This window comes from Lynx rufus, unplaced genomic scaffold, assembly GCF_022079265.1.
Source record: "Lynx rufus isolate CCGP_SWC_20201006 ecotype Redwood Valley unplaced genomic scaffold, mLynRuf1.p SCAF_24, whole genome shotgun sequence".
Classification (NCBI taxonomy): domain Eukaryota; kingdom Metazoa; phylum Chordata; class Mammalia; order Carnivora; family Felidae; genus Lynx; species Lynx rufus.
Window position 1 is genome coordinate 4,087,246 of NW_025814839.1, and position 14,612 is coordinate 4,101,857.

Below are 14,612 nucleotides of genomic sequence, written 5' to 3' on the forward strand. Positions count from 1 at the left end.
GTGGGGGAGGAGTGAGGGAGAGAGAAAGAGAGAGAGAGACAATCCCAAGCAGACTCCACACTCAGCAAGAGCTTGATACAGGGCTCGATCCCATGACCCTGGGATCATGACCTGAGCTCAAATCAAGAGTTGGACACTCAACCGGCTGAGCGTCCCAGTTAACTGTTTTTTAAGAGTGATGATGGTACTGTGTGCTTTTAAGTGCTATTAGACATAAATGAAATATTTACAGATGGCATGATCTAATGTTTGGGATTTACTTCAGAAAAATCTAAGGCAGTGAGGATGGGGACGACAGAGAATGAAACAAGATTGGCCATACTTTGATGATTGTTTAAGCTGAGTGGTAGACACTTCCAGATTCCTTAAACCCTTCACTCTATTTTTATATATCTTTGAAAGTTTCCAAAATTAAGACAAAAGTCAAGTAGAGAGAAACCCAGCAGTGGGTTTGCTAGTACAACGGGAACATCTTAGCTTCCAGGTCATCGACCTCCTAAGCTTGGCGGCCACCTGTCGTCCTCAGCCAGGTTCCCGTATTCTAATGAGAAAGGCAGTTGGAGTAAGGGAATTGATCGTTCATTCACAAGGATCTGACCCTCTGCCAAGCCAGGTACTAGGAACTAGCAGTACAAAGTCGTGAGCAAAACAATGTTCAGAGAAAAATCGGCACCCAGATGACTTCTAGTTTCACCCGCCCTGATCTGATGATAGGGGTCTCAATAAGCAGGAATTCTCGAAAACCGTATTTTTGCCTCCTCCAGAGAGCATTAGTTCTGACCAACCATTTCCCAATTTTTGTTAGGGCTTCGCAATGAAAGCTAACCAGAAATATTTAATCAAGCAGAAGGGCTGTTGGGTCCATCAGGTGACGAACAGGCCTGACTGCCTGTAGACATTTTCTAGACGACTACTGTGTTCTCACTGGGTCCTGTTCCAGTGCCTGGGGATAAGCTGAGTGGACTCGGAATGATCTCTTCTGGAGTCTCGACACCTGTAAACCCCATTGGTATTGCCGCCAATGGGCCTAACGGGAAGCCATTTGACAGTTTCCAAGGTCCTGTGTGCCACTGGCTTGGCTTCACGCTTCCCTCGGCTCGGAGGTGAAACACTCCAGCACACAGGAATACACATGTGCTGTCCTTACACGACTGCGTTCCTCCGATCCTGTTGGCGCTCCTTCCCCTCCCACCCGGGCAGCCAGCCAGACACACAGAGGAAGTGACGTAGTTTTCTCACATAAAACCGGGAATCCGTTTTTTGAAGAATAGTGTAATAATGTTACACGAGGGGAAGAAGAAACCCGGCTCTACGAATGCAAATATTATTTCTGTCTAAAAGCATTTTCCTGTTTGAAGAAGGGACGAACTTGGTATTGCCCTGGAAGGTGGGGTTTGGAGAAGGAGCATTTGTTTCAAAGGCATTCTCGGTGGTGTTAGCTCATCACTGGGTGGGGAAGGGGAGAACCATGCCCAGAGCCGGGGGCGGGGGCCTCTGATTTATAGTCGGCATGTGGGTGCTGACATTTAGGTTTCCGGTAGACGGCTGCTGAAATTCTAGAATGGAAGAAGTGCTTGTGACCACAGCTTAGGAGGCTGCAGTCTCCTCTGCTGAGACGACATGTGGGAAAATACACAGAAGTGATGATAGCTCGAAGTCAGCCCAGGCTCTTATCGGCGACTTTCCAAGAGACAGAGCAGCACTCTGAGAGGGAGATCGACTTAAGGAGAGGAGAATGAAGAGAGCGCTTCGTATTCTCTGCTAGGAAAAGGAAGTCATTATGAAGAGCGGTGAGTTCAAGGGGGGGGGTCTCGCTTGCAGGTGGCATGTGCAGTCAGAGTAACGGGCTGGGGAGATGCAGCCCCTCATGAGAGAGTGCGCGTCTGCCCTCACTGCCCTCACAGTGACTCAGGGACGGGGGCTGTCTGGTTCCCGACCGCCCCCTCCCCGCCCCCCCAGGGCCTGGGTCCATGACCGCCCCCGGAAGGTGCTGAGTAAAGACTTGTCTGGCGGCCTTCCTTCTCTGCTCTGTAGCACATGGATTTGGCTCCTGATCTGTAAGAACAGCATAATATCTTTAACACCAAAGCTTCGTGAAAATGGCTCTTTGGGGAAATTGGCTGTGGCAGGGACCAGAAGAAAAATAGGCCTCTGCAAAGATCCATTTATCGATACAAAGAGAATGAGGAAAACACAGTCTTTTTAGAATACGGAAATGCTAAAAATAATCTAGGAGGGTTGGCTGTGAAGAAGCTCACTATAAGGAGACAATATACACGCTTCATGCGGGGATCTCGGATGCAGTTCACTGAATGCAAGAAGCCACAGTGAAAAGACTGCACACCCTATGATGTGTATATTTACGTGACATTCCGGAAAAAGCCAACTAGGGAAACAGAGATTTAAAAGGGGGTGGGGCGCCTGGGTGGCTCAGTTGGTTAAGTGTCTGTCTCTTGGTTTTGGCTCAGGTCATGATCCCAGGGTCATGAGATCGAGCCCCTTGTCAGGCTCTGCACTGCACGTGGAGCCTACTTAAGATTCTCTCTCCTTCTTTCTCTGCCTCTCTCTCTCTCTCTCTCGCTCTCTCTGTCTCTCTCTCTAAAAGAAACAGAGATCAGGGGCGCCTGGGTGGCGCAGTCGGTTGAGCGTCCGACTTCAGCCAGGTCACGATCTCGCGGTCCGTGAGTTCGAGCCCCGCGTCAGGCTCTGGGCTGATGGCTCAGAGCCTGGAGCCTGTTTCCGATTCTGTGTCTCCCTCTCTCTCTGCCCCTCCCCCGTTCATGCTCTGTCTCTCTCTGTCCCCAAAAAAAAAAAAAAAAAAAAAAAAGTTGAGAAAAAAAAAATTGGGGGGATGATGGACATATTTTGTATCTTGATGGCAGTGCTGGTTACCTGACTAAACTCACAGAACTATACACTTTTATAAAGAGGGTGTATATACACCGTACTTCAATTTAAAAAATTTTTTACTTTTTAAAAAAGTCTTGATGCATGTATTAAAAAAAAAAGAAAGCAGTGAGTGCATAAGTGGAGTGAGTTCTGCAGGGCTGACACTGGCGTTCATCTGCACAGAGTGGTGTCCAGAGATCTGTCGTTAACCTGGTCCCTGGGGACGGTTGTTACTGGTTTTGCAGCAAGAGCAGTCGGTCTAAGATAATGCAGGGCTTTCGATAGCCCCCTGGCGACACCACAAGTGACTGGGGGTGTCCCTGGCTTCATTTAGTGCCTTGACGGAAAGAAGAGGTAAAGAGCAGGGAGCAGTCCAGATGAGCCTGACTCCTGGCTCCAAGCCCACTGCTGTCAGCTTGTCTACGCTTCCTAAGACCCAGATTCTTTCTGTAAAGTGGGGATTAAAAGCATCATAATGCTTCGGGAATTCGATGAGCTATAATAATCCACGCAGAGCGCTTAGCACTGTGTTTGGTATATGGCCAAGTGCTCAGCAAATGGTAGTGGCTGCTGACGGCATTCTTATTAAGGGTTGTTTGGGAGTAATCACTGTTTTTCTTTGCTTCTGCTTAGGGCAAGCGAGCTTTGTGGACACCGAACAAAGTGGAAAACTGCCTGAATTTATGTCTAACCTGGCGTGGGATTTTGCCATCAAAGAAGGCTTCCGGGTTTTCAAAGAGATGCCAGCCACAAAACCGTCAATGAGGTCCTATCACACTCAGGCTGGTCACAGTCCCTGCCGAGCACCTCAGGCGTGAGCAGTTATATCCCCTTTACAGAATCTTCCCCGGCTCATGCCTCAAAGGGAACTCTGGTTCTCTCTCCAGAGGGCCTTTCCCCACCAGTCAGGGAGCTGTATCAGTGACTAAAGCCATGACATGTGTACCCCGCTGAGTCAGAGCTTATGGAGTCACCAAGCCTCAGCAGAGGGATGGACCGTTTCCCTGCTGATTGAATATCTCCATGGAAAGCAGCGTATTGAGAGTTGGTAAGATGTCATTAACATGGTGGAACCCCAGCTCATTGACCAGACACGTCTGTTCCCCTCCTAAGCAGTGAAGAGGCAAGAGGGCTGTAATGAATTATCTTTGTTTTTCATCATCATCAGGAAAAGCTAGCTCTAGATTACTCGGTTTCCACTTCATTGCTTTCTCTGTGTGACCGTGTCATGGCCAGATACCTCAGCCCAGGCACAGGAACACCAGGTCTGTGGTTCATGCCCCCAGGACAGGCGGGCTTATTTTGTGCATATGTGAATTATGTAAATTTGAAACACGGTGATATAAAATACATCAGTTAATAAAGCCTCTTATTTTTAAAAGGTTTAATTACTTATTTTCAGAGAGAGAGAGAGAGAGAGAGAGAAACCTTGCACATACAGGGGAGGGCAAAGAGAGGGAGAGAGAATCCCAAGAGTCTCCACGCTCTCAGTGCAGAGCCTGACGTGGGGCTCAATCCCATGAATTGTGAGATCATGACCTGAGCTGAAACCAAGAGTCAGATGCTCAACTGCCTGAGTCACCCAGGTGCCCCAATAAAGTCTCTTTAAAGAACCCATAATGTCAAAAGTAAAGGGCTAAAGTCAGCTGTAAACTGTGTTTCAGCCATTGAACAGAGTGACACTACTTTAGCTGATAATGGAAATACCTGCTTGTTCTTTGTCAGGGTGAGTCTTGGCTTGTGTTAGTTTTTAAGTTATTTGAGATCTTCAGGAGCACACATTTTGCAGCCATCATCTTTTTTTTCTTTTAATTTGTTTTTAACGTTTATTTTTGGAGAGAGAGACAGAGACAGAATGCATTTCCTTTTCCAATGCTTCCGTGCCCTTGATGGAGAGAGAGAGACGGAGAGAGAGAGACGTGCCCTTTTGAGAGAGAGAGACAGAGACAGAGCATGAGCCGGGGAGGGACAGAGAGAGGGAGACACAGAGTCCGAAGTAGGTTCCAGGCTCTGAGATGTCAGCACAGAGCCCAAAAAGGGGCTCAACCATGAGATCATGACCTGAGCCGAAGTCGGACAATTAACCGACTGAGCCGGCCAGGCGCCCCAACCATCATCTACTTTTTAAGAAAATGGCATTATCACTTTTTTTCTGGTTACAAACCTATTGCAAAACCACCAAAGCTCAAACATGACGAGAGTAAGAAGAGCTCATAACATAGAAAGAGCTCTCTAAAATCCCTTGCCCTCTGAGATCATCGCTGTCAACAGCTCGGCGTATTAGGCTCCCAGCTGCTTTTCTCTATTACATTCTAACATATCATTCCTATGTTGTAATGGGATTGTTGTATACATTTGAATCTCCCACTTGCTTATTTAATTTAATGACATGTCAGTGCCTGGAGATGGACCTTCTAGGGTTTCTGCAGTGTGGGTGTACGTAATTTGTCTACCCTCCCCCTGGCTGAGGGATCCCATTGGTGTCTCAGTAGGCTAGGTCACTGGATCACTTCAGCAGAGAAGGACATTAGCTAGCTGCTGACATGGATAAGGAGGCTGAAGACCCAGCTTTAGAAGCCAAGGGAAGGCAGGCTGCAGGGGGTGTAGCCAAGGCTGTCATAAAAGCAGCCAGCTGGCTGGGAGATCTCAGGAAGCTTCCTCAGGACTCCGACTCAAAACTTTGAGATGGGAATTTTCAGCTGGCCGGGGAGCAGGGGAGTAGGTCTCATGGCCTCGCCTTTATTGCCTGGAAGCAGGGAGAAGGAGGGCATGTCTGGCCCCCTTCACTTTCTGCAGTAGGAGACTATACCTTGATCCCACTAAAATTTATGTAATGAAAGAGTCCTCCAGGATAAGAAGCAGGTTTGGATCCTTTGCAAGCAAGGTGCATTGAATGCTCTCACATACTTCTGTGTACATTTATTGTTTCTACAACAGGATAAATTCTTTGAAGTAAAAATACTGTCCAAGAATGAGACTATTTAGTGTTTTAATAAACATTGCCAAGGATTTTTTTTCAGATTTAAAAATTTTTAGGTAATCTCTACATCCAACATGGGGCTCAAACTCACAACCCCGAGATCAAGAGTCACACGCTCCACCGACTGAGCTCTCCAGGCGCCCCAAATATTGCCAACTTTTGATCACGAAGGTGCTTACTGCTCTAGGCTCCCATCATTAACGTGTGAATTGCCTCTCCCCTCCATGGCTGGCCAGAACATTTCAGGCTCTCACATATGATGTAAGCCCATCAAGGGCATGGAAGCATTGGAAAAGGAAATGCGCACACAGCAAACACCTCCAGACTCTAAAAGGAATGCTGAGGAAAAACCGAGATTAGGGATCATTTTACTTCCAGTTATACCTGAATGGGAACATCATGGAGATTTGTGGGCAAAGCAGTGAAACTGTAGCTCAAGGCTTTTATCCCAAGTGTGGTTACTCCCATAAATGGGAAGACATACGTAGCCATTTACGGTGTATTTCACAAATCCTGTGAGGTAAGCATTGTTAACCTCGATTTACAAGTAAGGAAATGGATGTGTCCAGGAACACAGCTAGGAATAACAGCGCCTGGGTTCATGTCCAGATCTGCTGGGCTCAGATTCTGTGGGTCCCCCCACACAAACACAGGGAGATGATTAGATCCATTTCCTTATTCTGCCTCTTCAGAACTCCTGTGTTTCTTCTCCTGCCCTATCCTGCTTTATTTGTTCAATAAATCTGCCCTTTTTCTCCTTGGTAATTGCACTCTGAGCTAATCAGCTTAATACAAACAATGAGACGAGTGCAGGTACAGATCCTGGAAGTACGTCATTAGACCAGGCTCAGTATAAATGCACAAGTCAGGCCAGCTGGTGTCCTCCCAGTGAGAAGAAGTGATGATTATATTCACAATCACTAACATTTAGTGCAGCCTGTCTGCTTCTGTGTCAAACACTTTGTATTCTACAGGTCATCTCAGATAATCTTTTTTTTTTTTTTAAGTTTATTTATTTATTTAGAGCAGGGGCAGACAGAAGGGAGAGAGGGAATCACTGTCCGCTCAGAGCTCGATGCAGGGCTCGAACCCACGAACCATGAGATCGTGACCTGAGCCAAAATCGAGAGTCAGATGCTTAACTGAGCCACCCAGGTGCCCCTCATCTCATCTCATCTTTACAGCAACCCAGATGAGTGGGCATTGTGGACACTGATTGGGTTTGGGCAGCCTAGTGTTCATTCTTCTTTCTCGGTACAGCACCCCAGTTTCATTTGGGGGCATTCCTTCCCCTCCTTTGGATACAGTGGCAGAACTGTCAGTCCGGGTGCCAGCCCAGCCCTCCTTGGGCAAGAAGTGGGCACATGAGCCAAGCTAGGCCAGCCAGGCTCTCTGGAATTGGGAGAATGAACAGTATTTTTAGAAAAAAACTTGGCACTCGCTCATTCCATAGCAGTGGGGCCCCGGCAGGACTGCTGAGTATCCTGTCCTGTGTGACCCTCTAGGGTACCTGGATCCCTGTTTATTTCTGAGCTTCATTCTCTAACCTGAGCTCCTGGTAACCTTTACACTCGGTTCTTTTTCCCCCCTTAGTTAGCCACAGTCAGTTTCTATTGCCACAACTCAATAGTCCTGACTGATAGGTGGGTAGTCATGTCCCATTTCACAGACGGAGAAACTGATCCCGTGGCTTGCCCAGCCAGGTGTGGCAGGGCTGACTCTGAACCAGGTAGTCTGACTGAAGGCCAGAGTTCCTGAACCCCAGGCTAGACTTCCTAGTTACTTGCCCGGGAGCTATGTTGAAAATTCTGGGGTTACTTGTCCAGGGAACAAAACTGCCCCTCAACGGAAGCTGGTTCAGGGGCTGTCCCCACGCACCACATCACAGCAGCCACATGTACTGGGCTTCTGTGAGTCTTCCGCCCCCACAGTTCCTTCTCTGTCGTCTTTCAACAAAGGAGGTCCATGGCGGGGCTTCTGGAAGAACTTCCATGAGGGTGTCAGAGGGCGACTTGACTCGGAGGGAGCCCTTGCTCACACTTCCAGGGTATTTGAAGTTTTGAATACGGACATGGGAGTCACTATTATGCCTTCTCTTCTTGTCAGATACTTAATTGTTCTGCTCCAGATACACGGAGCTTCTGGTGCAATATGGCCCCAGGAGCAAACCCACTGACCGATACTGTCACCAGAAGGGAAGGCTGGCTCCTATTTTGCTATGACCCAGCCCCTGGCACCTGCTTGGGGCACCACCCCCTGGAGCTCTTCCTCATCAGACCAGATCCCTGTGGGGCCCCTCTGGGTGCAGGGAGCTGGGGTGGGGCTGGGTGGGAGGTTGAGAAGGGGGATGGGGAGGGGGCCCTGCCAGCTCTAGGCCGGCGTGCTCTCGGGGTGCCTCATTAGTTCTCTTCTGTCCTAGAGGAGGGGGGTTTCCATGTAACAGATGGTCACAAGGGATGGATCTCGGGCATTTGGCCTGAAATTCATTTTTCAGTGACACTTCCATGGGTCTGTATTGATAAGTGCATCTCTGCCCTGCTGTTGCCTGGGAAACAGGATGCAAAGGAGATTCTGTCTCTTCGCTCCCAGCAGAGGCAGCAAACCCTTCCTCGGTGCCACTCCCCCCCCCCACCCCTGCTGTGAGATCAGGTGCTACATCACAGCAGCTAGTGATAATCCAGCCCTTCATCATGCAGGAACTTTGCAGGGCCCTCTTTAAATGCTGTATGCACCTCACCTCCCAGGAGGTACAAATTGCCATCCCTGTCTTACAGAGGGGAAAACTAAGACCAGGAAGTGACTTGAGTCACTTGCCTAAGGTACTAGCCCCCTGCTCACATGTAAACCCGGAGTGAAGGGTTGGCCTGATTCGGAACCCTGTGCCCATTATGTTGATGGAGCCCGTGGGGACAGCAGGACAGGTTGCCAGTGATAAAGTAGCAGCTTTCAGCCTCTTGTGTCTAAATTATATTTTCAACTCTACATGGATTAAAAAAAAATTTTTTTTTTAATTGCTCTTATGATGTTGGATTCCTTCCTCACTGGGACAAAAACCAATAGCTCTCACTTCTGGTCAGGAACCTGCACGTACTTATCTGATTATGTGAAGTCTTAATGAGCTCTATCTGCTTGCTGGCATTGGCTCTCCTGGGCCAGGACTGCGTCTGCAAAGAGAGCCGAGGGCCCCGGGTGCCAGATGAGAGGGTCTGCCTCTCTCCTTTCCCTGGATCCCCGCTGCCAACTCGGTGTGTTTTGGGAAAAATAGACCCGCGTGCCCCAAGCCACTGGCAGCAGTTCATGCTCTTGGTTCCCACGATACCCCGGGGACAAAAATCATCCCGTCTCTGACACAGTCTGGGCTAGAGGACGCTCCAGGTTAGCACCCGGGAGCAGCTCGCCTCTGTGTGTGGGTCTGGCCTGGGGAAGCGGCTTTGGGCAGCCCGTGCTCTAGCTCAGGACACAAAACCTCCAAGGGTATGACGACATTGGGAGGGTCACACGCTCCTGCATGTGATTTCCATACGTGAATATCAACTGCCAGGCAAATTTCAGACAGGTATTCACACTCTTTTTTCCCTTTTCTGAACTTAGAAGATAAGCAAGAATCTGAGGTGAGGAGGCCACCCAGGACGGAGAAGTGCACTGCAAACCTTGTCTTCTAGATCCCAGCGGACAGCTGACCTCCGGGCCTGGAGCGCCTCCCACAGAGCCTCTTTCTCTCCACTAACAGTATTCACATTTTTATTTTCAGTGTTTCCAGAGGATCACTACAGTGGTAGTCACACCGCACCAAGGAGTTTCAGTTCAAGGTAGAGTGATAACGTTTTAGAGAAGGAATGGCAAAATATGCGTGTAACATTATAAATCTGTGATTTATTGTCCCTCTTTAATAGGCTCCTTCCTACCCTCCCTTCCCCTTCAACCATGTCCCAGTTAGAAGGCTGAGTGAGTAAAGGACAGTTCTGTTGCCAGCAGGTCACCTGAACTGAGGCAAGGGATAAACACACCCAAGGGAAACAGGTAGACAGACTGCTCAGCGGGAATCGCCTGGGGGTTTCAGTGGCCACGGTGGGTGAAGTCCTGTTTGAGCAGAGGGGACATGCCTGAGGAGAATACTGGGCAGGCTGGGCTTCGAGATTACCCAGAGAGGACTGAATCCCAGCAGCATCCACTGATGCATGCGGCTAACTGGGTACTCAGGGAGGGTCCTGGCGCTCAGGAAAGCCCACACTGAGTGCTTTCGTGTGTGCCCGCTCTGACCCAGAGCCACCTGTCTGTTTTGCCATTGGACCTCAAATCCTCACTGTTTTCTGAGAGCACTTAGCAGGTGAAACAAGATGATATTCTTGCCAAGAAGCTGCGACCCTGTCTTTGCTTTGCATCTGTTACTTTTGAAGTTGGAAATTCAGAGCAGAATGGGTCTCACTCTGTCGAGGTGATCAGAAGGAAAAGGCTAGCCTCTATGGCAGCGGAGGGCAAGTTCCAAGGTCCAAAGGGTCATGGGCTGGTGAGGACCACTTCTGCTCCTAGCTTATCTTCAAAATTCAGACACCAGAGAGAACCCATATTGGCGGTTTTTGTCCCTGGGGTTCTAGTGTCTAGCCCTAAATCACCCTTCTTGCCCATCATGTCCACAGAAAACTTTATTCTTTGATCCCCTCCAAGGTTGGAAGCCCACACAAAAGACAGAGCTGTTGCTGGGAATGGTAATTCAAATCAGTGGCAGCGGTTTCACAAAAATGAAGCAAACCCTTGAGACCGAACAGACGTCTCACAGGAATCTCTGTACCAAGAAAAAAAGGCCGTCCAATGTGTTTGGACTACCGAGCAAACCTTCTATGATTCACACCTGTTTGAGTTGAAGCTGACGAGTTCTTTTTTCTTTCAAAAGAAAGTGCTCCTCACAACTCAACACCAAAAACCCACAAATAATCCAATTAAAAATGGACAGAAGACATGAACGGATATCTTTCCCAAGAAGACATCCAGGTGGCCAAGAGACACATTAAAAGATGCTCAACACCACGGGAAATGCAAATCCAAATCACAATGTGATATCACCTCGCACCTCTCAGAATGGCTAAAATCAACAACACAAGAAACAACAGGTGTTGGCAAGGATGCGGAGAAAGGGGAATCCTCTTGCACTGTTGGTGGGAATGCACACTGGTGCAGTCGCTGTGGAAAACAGTATGGAGGTTCCTCAAAAAATTAAGAATAGAACTACCCTATGATCCAGTAATCACACAACTGGGTATTTACCCAAAGAATACAGAAACACTAATTCAAAGGGATACATGCCCCCCTATGTTTTATAGCAGCAGTATTTACAATAGCCAAACTATGGAAGCAGCCCAAGTGTCCATCGACTGATGAATGGATATTGAAGATGTGGTGTATATATACAATGGGATATTATTCAGCCATAAAAAGAATGAAATCTTGCCATTTGCAATGGACAGAGCTAGAGAGTATAATGCTAAGAGAAATCAGTCAGAGAAAGATAAATACCATATAAGTTCACTCATATGTGGAATTTAAGAAACAAAACAAAGGAAAAAGAGAGATAGAGAGAGACAAACCAAGAAACAGACTCTTAACTATAGAGAACAAACTGATGGGGGGCGCCTGGGTGGCGCAGTCGGTTAAGCGTCCGACTTCAGCCAGGTCACGATCTCACGGTCCGTGAGTTCGAGCCCAGCGTCAGGCTCTGGGCTGATGGCTCAGAGCCTGGAGCCTGTTTCCAATTCTGTGTCTCCCTCTCTCTCTGCCCCTCCCCCGTTCATGCTCTGTCTCTCTCTGTCCCCAAAAAAATAAATAAACGTTGAGAACAAACTGATGGTTACCAGAGAGGAGGTGGGTGGGTGGGGGGATGAGTGTAATAGGTGATGGGGATTAAAGAGTACACTTATCAAGGGGCATCTGGTTGGCTCAGTTGGCAGAGCACGTGACTCTCCATCTTGAGGTCATGAGTTTAAGCCCCATGTTAGGCATGGAGCCTAATTAAAAAAGAAAAGAGTTCACATCATGATGAGCACTGTGTAATGTATGGAATTGCTGAATCACTATATTGTGCACCTGAAATTAATGTAACACTGTATGAGAATATCCTGGAATTAAAACGAGAAAAAAACACAAACAAAAAAATAAAGAAAAGAAAGTGCTCCTCTCTAAGGGCTCAGGTATGGTACTTCAGCCCCATCCTGTGCTGAAACTCAGGCCAGCCTTCCCACAGAGCTGTTTGATCACACATGTCAGAAGTCTTCAGAAGGGGCACAGCACCAACGTGGCAGTTCCACTCCTAGGAGTGGGCATGAGGGAATAAACGGGAGTCAACAAAAGATGTGACAGTAGAGGGTTCACTTCAACACTGATTGTAAACGCAAAATGTTGGGAACAACCTATAAGGAGATCAACTGGAGGCTGGTCAGGTCAATCCAAGTACGAGCTGCAGTGAAATTCCAAAATGATGCTGGAGGAACCTATTTCTTAACAAAGATGTTCACTATATGCTCTTAAATGGAAAAAAAAAGCAGGCTACAAAGCAATATATAGAGTATGACCCCATTTTTGTAAAAAAAAAAAAAAATATATATATATGTGTGTGTGTGTGTGTGTGTGTGTGTGTGTATGCATACAAAAAGTCTAGAAGGACATCCACCAAGTAACTAGAAGGGAGGGACTAGATGATTGGTATATTCATATTTTCTCCCTTAAAAAAAAAGGTTTAATTTATTTATTTGTTTAAGTAATCTCTATACCCAACATGGGTCTTGAACTCACAACCGTGAGATCAAGAGTCATAGGCTCTTCCAACTGAGCCATCTGGGCACCCCTTTCTCTTTTTTTATTTGAAAAGTATACTTTTTCTACCATGAGATACATTATTTGTGTAATTGTTTTTAGTTTTAAAAAAGAGAAAAAATTAAAAAAAAAAAAAAAAGAATCCCTTACAACCTTTTCTAATTGCTTGTGAGTTTCAGGCTCTAGAATCCCCACTGCAATAACTGACCACCAGGGGGCTCTGGCACTCCAACCTTGCTCCCAAGTGCCCTGCGGAGGTGAAGCTGGGCCACAGTGAGAGTGGGCATACTCCCCAGCCTGTGAGGAGCCCACAGTCACTACCTCATTTCCAGAAGGTCTGGGCCAGATGCCAGTTCAGATCTAAAAACACTGTTCCAGGAGTGCCTGGGTGGCTCAGTCGGTTAAGCGTCCGACTTCGGCTCCGGTCATGATCTCAGGGTTGAGCCCGCGTCAAGCTCTGTGCTGCTGACAGCTAGGAACCTGGAGCCCACTCCAGATTCTGTGTCTCCCTCTCGCTCTCTCTGCCCCTCCCCTACTCACACTCTGTCTGTCTCTCTCTCTCTCTTAAAAATAAACATTAAAAAAAAATTTTTTTAAACACTGTTAGGCCTGGCAGCCAGGCCTGCCCAGAGGGGGCTGAACCGCTGGAGGAAAGGGATTCCTGGAAGTAATTTGTGCAGCCACCATGGTGACTAGCTCCACAGTGCATGTGAATATTGTCTGTGTCTGGATCTTCTCCCTGAAAACTGCCTGTGTGTGCCTCCACTATCTCCTCTGCAGGGCACCGGTGCCACGCCCACGGGCTGCCTCTCCTGTGTCCAAGGGTGAAGTCCGCAAGGCCTACGGGAAGCCCCTGGCAGACATCCATCGCCCGGTGGCTCGTGGAGATGCAGCCTGCCCGGCTGCTGGGGCAGAAAGCCGCCCACCTTATGGATGTGGCAGGGGATAAGACGGGAGGCTGAGGGGCCCCACGGATAATAAGGGCTTAGGCTGGGGTGAGGGAATCCATCCTGGGAATCTTAGACATTGACTCTTCCTTCCCCGTTCAGAAAATCATGGAGAAAAAGCTTGGCTCCTTGACACTAAGAACTTTGCTTTAATTCTGCTTGGAAGGATTCAGGCAGCTTTTCAAAACTGGAAAAGGGACAATTAAAGAGTTCTGAACTTTCTGTTTACTGGCCTGGTGAACTTCTGTCCAAGACAATGGGCCAATGTGTCCACGTGCCCCCCCGCCTCCCTGCCCCCTTATGCCCGCTTTAGCTGTGTCCAGCCTGGGCTTCCAGGCCTTGTTGGTGCAGTGTCAGGCAAACCGCACCAGCAAAGGAACTAACCAAAAGAGAAGATTTATTTTCAAGCATGACATGATTCCTTAAGCAGATCTTTCCGAGTACTTCTCATGGGCAGGCACGATGCCCACATTGACCCTTCCTTCTCCAGCTCTTCACGGGGCAGCCTCTGCCCCTTAGCTGAGAGGCCTCAGTGGTTGGGGAGGGCAGCCCAGGCTCGAGTTCCTGGTTCCCCGGCACTCTTGTGCCAGATACGGAGGAGGCTCTCGGGGGCCTCCCTCGAACGCCCGACCCAGGGCAGATCCTTGTGGCTCAGTTCCCCAGAGTTCTGGCTGGCCGTAGGCCATTGTCAGGTTGGAGACCGAGCTGGCTGTGACCCTGAGGGAAGCATGTGCCCCTCCATGTGCTGCCTTCTGTGTGTGCTGGTGGTGCTCCCTGTCGTCTGGGGAAAACATCCACATTCCCACGTTTCCAAGCCTGTCCTTGGCTGAGCACTTGCTCACACAACATCCTGAGTCACCCTCGCAGTCACCACCACCGAGGCCTCCACCCCATCTCACTAGATGCTGGGCATACCCCACGCACCAGGCAGGGGCTGCCTTACAGAGCTTGTGGTCCAGCGGGACCTCAGGTCTCTCCTCTGAGCTGTTGTT

General features: G+C 48.5%; 1 protein-coding gene across 1 annotated transcript in view; it reads left to right on the top strand.

The window, feature by feature from the left end:
* The window catches only part of ACAD10 (acyl-CoA dehydrogenase family member 10), a 42,922-nt gene extending 38,652 nt beyond the window's left edge, over window positions 1-4,270 (top strand). The window contains exon 13 of the mRNA XM_047088362.1: window positions 3,523-4,270. Coding sequence (XP_046944318.1) covers window positions 3,523-3,707 — 185 coding nt within the window. The 3' untranslated portion in view covers window positions 3,708-4,270. The remainder of the gene's footprint in view (window positions 1-3,522) is intronic.
* Window positions 4,271-14,612: the final 10,342 nt, after the last annotated feature.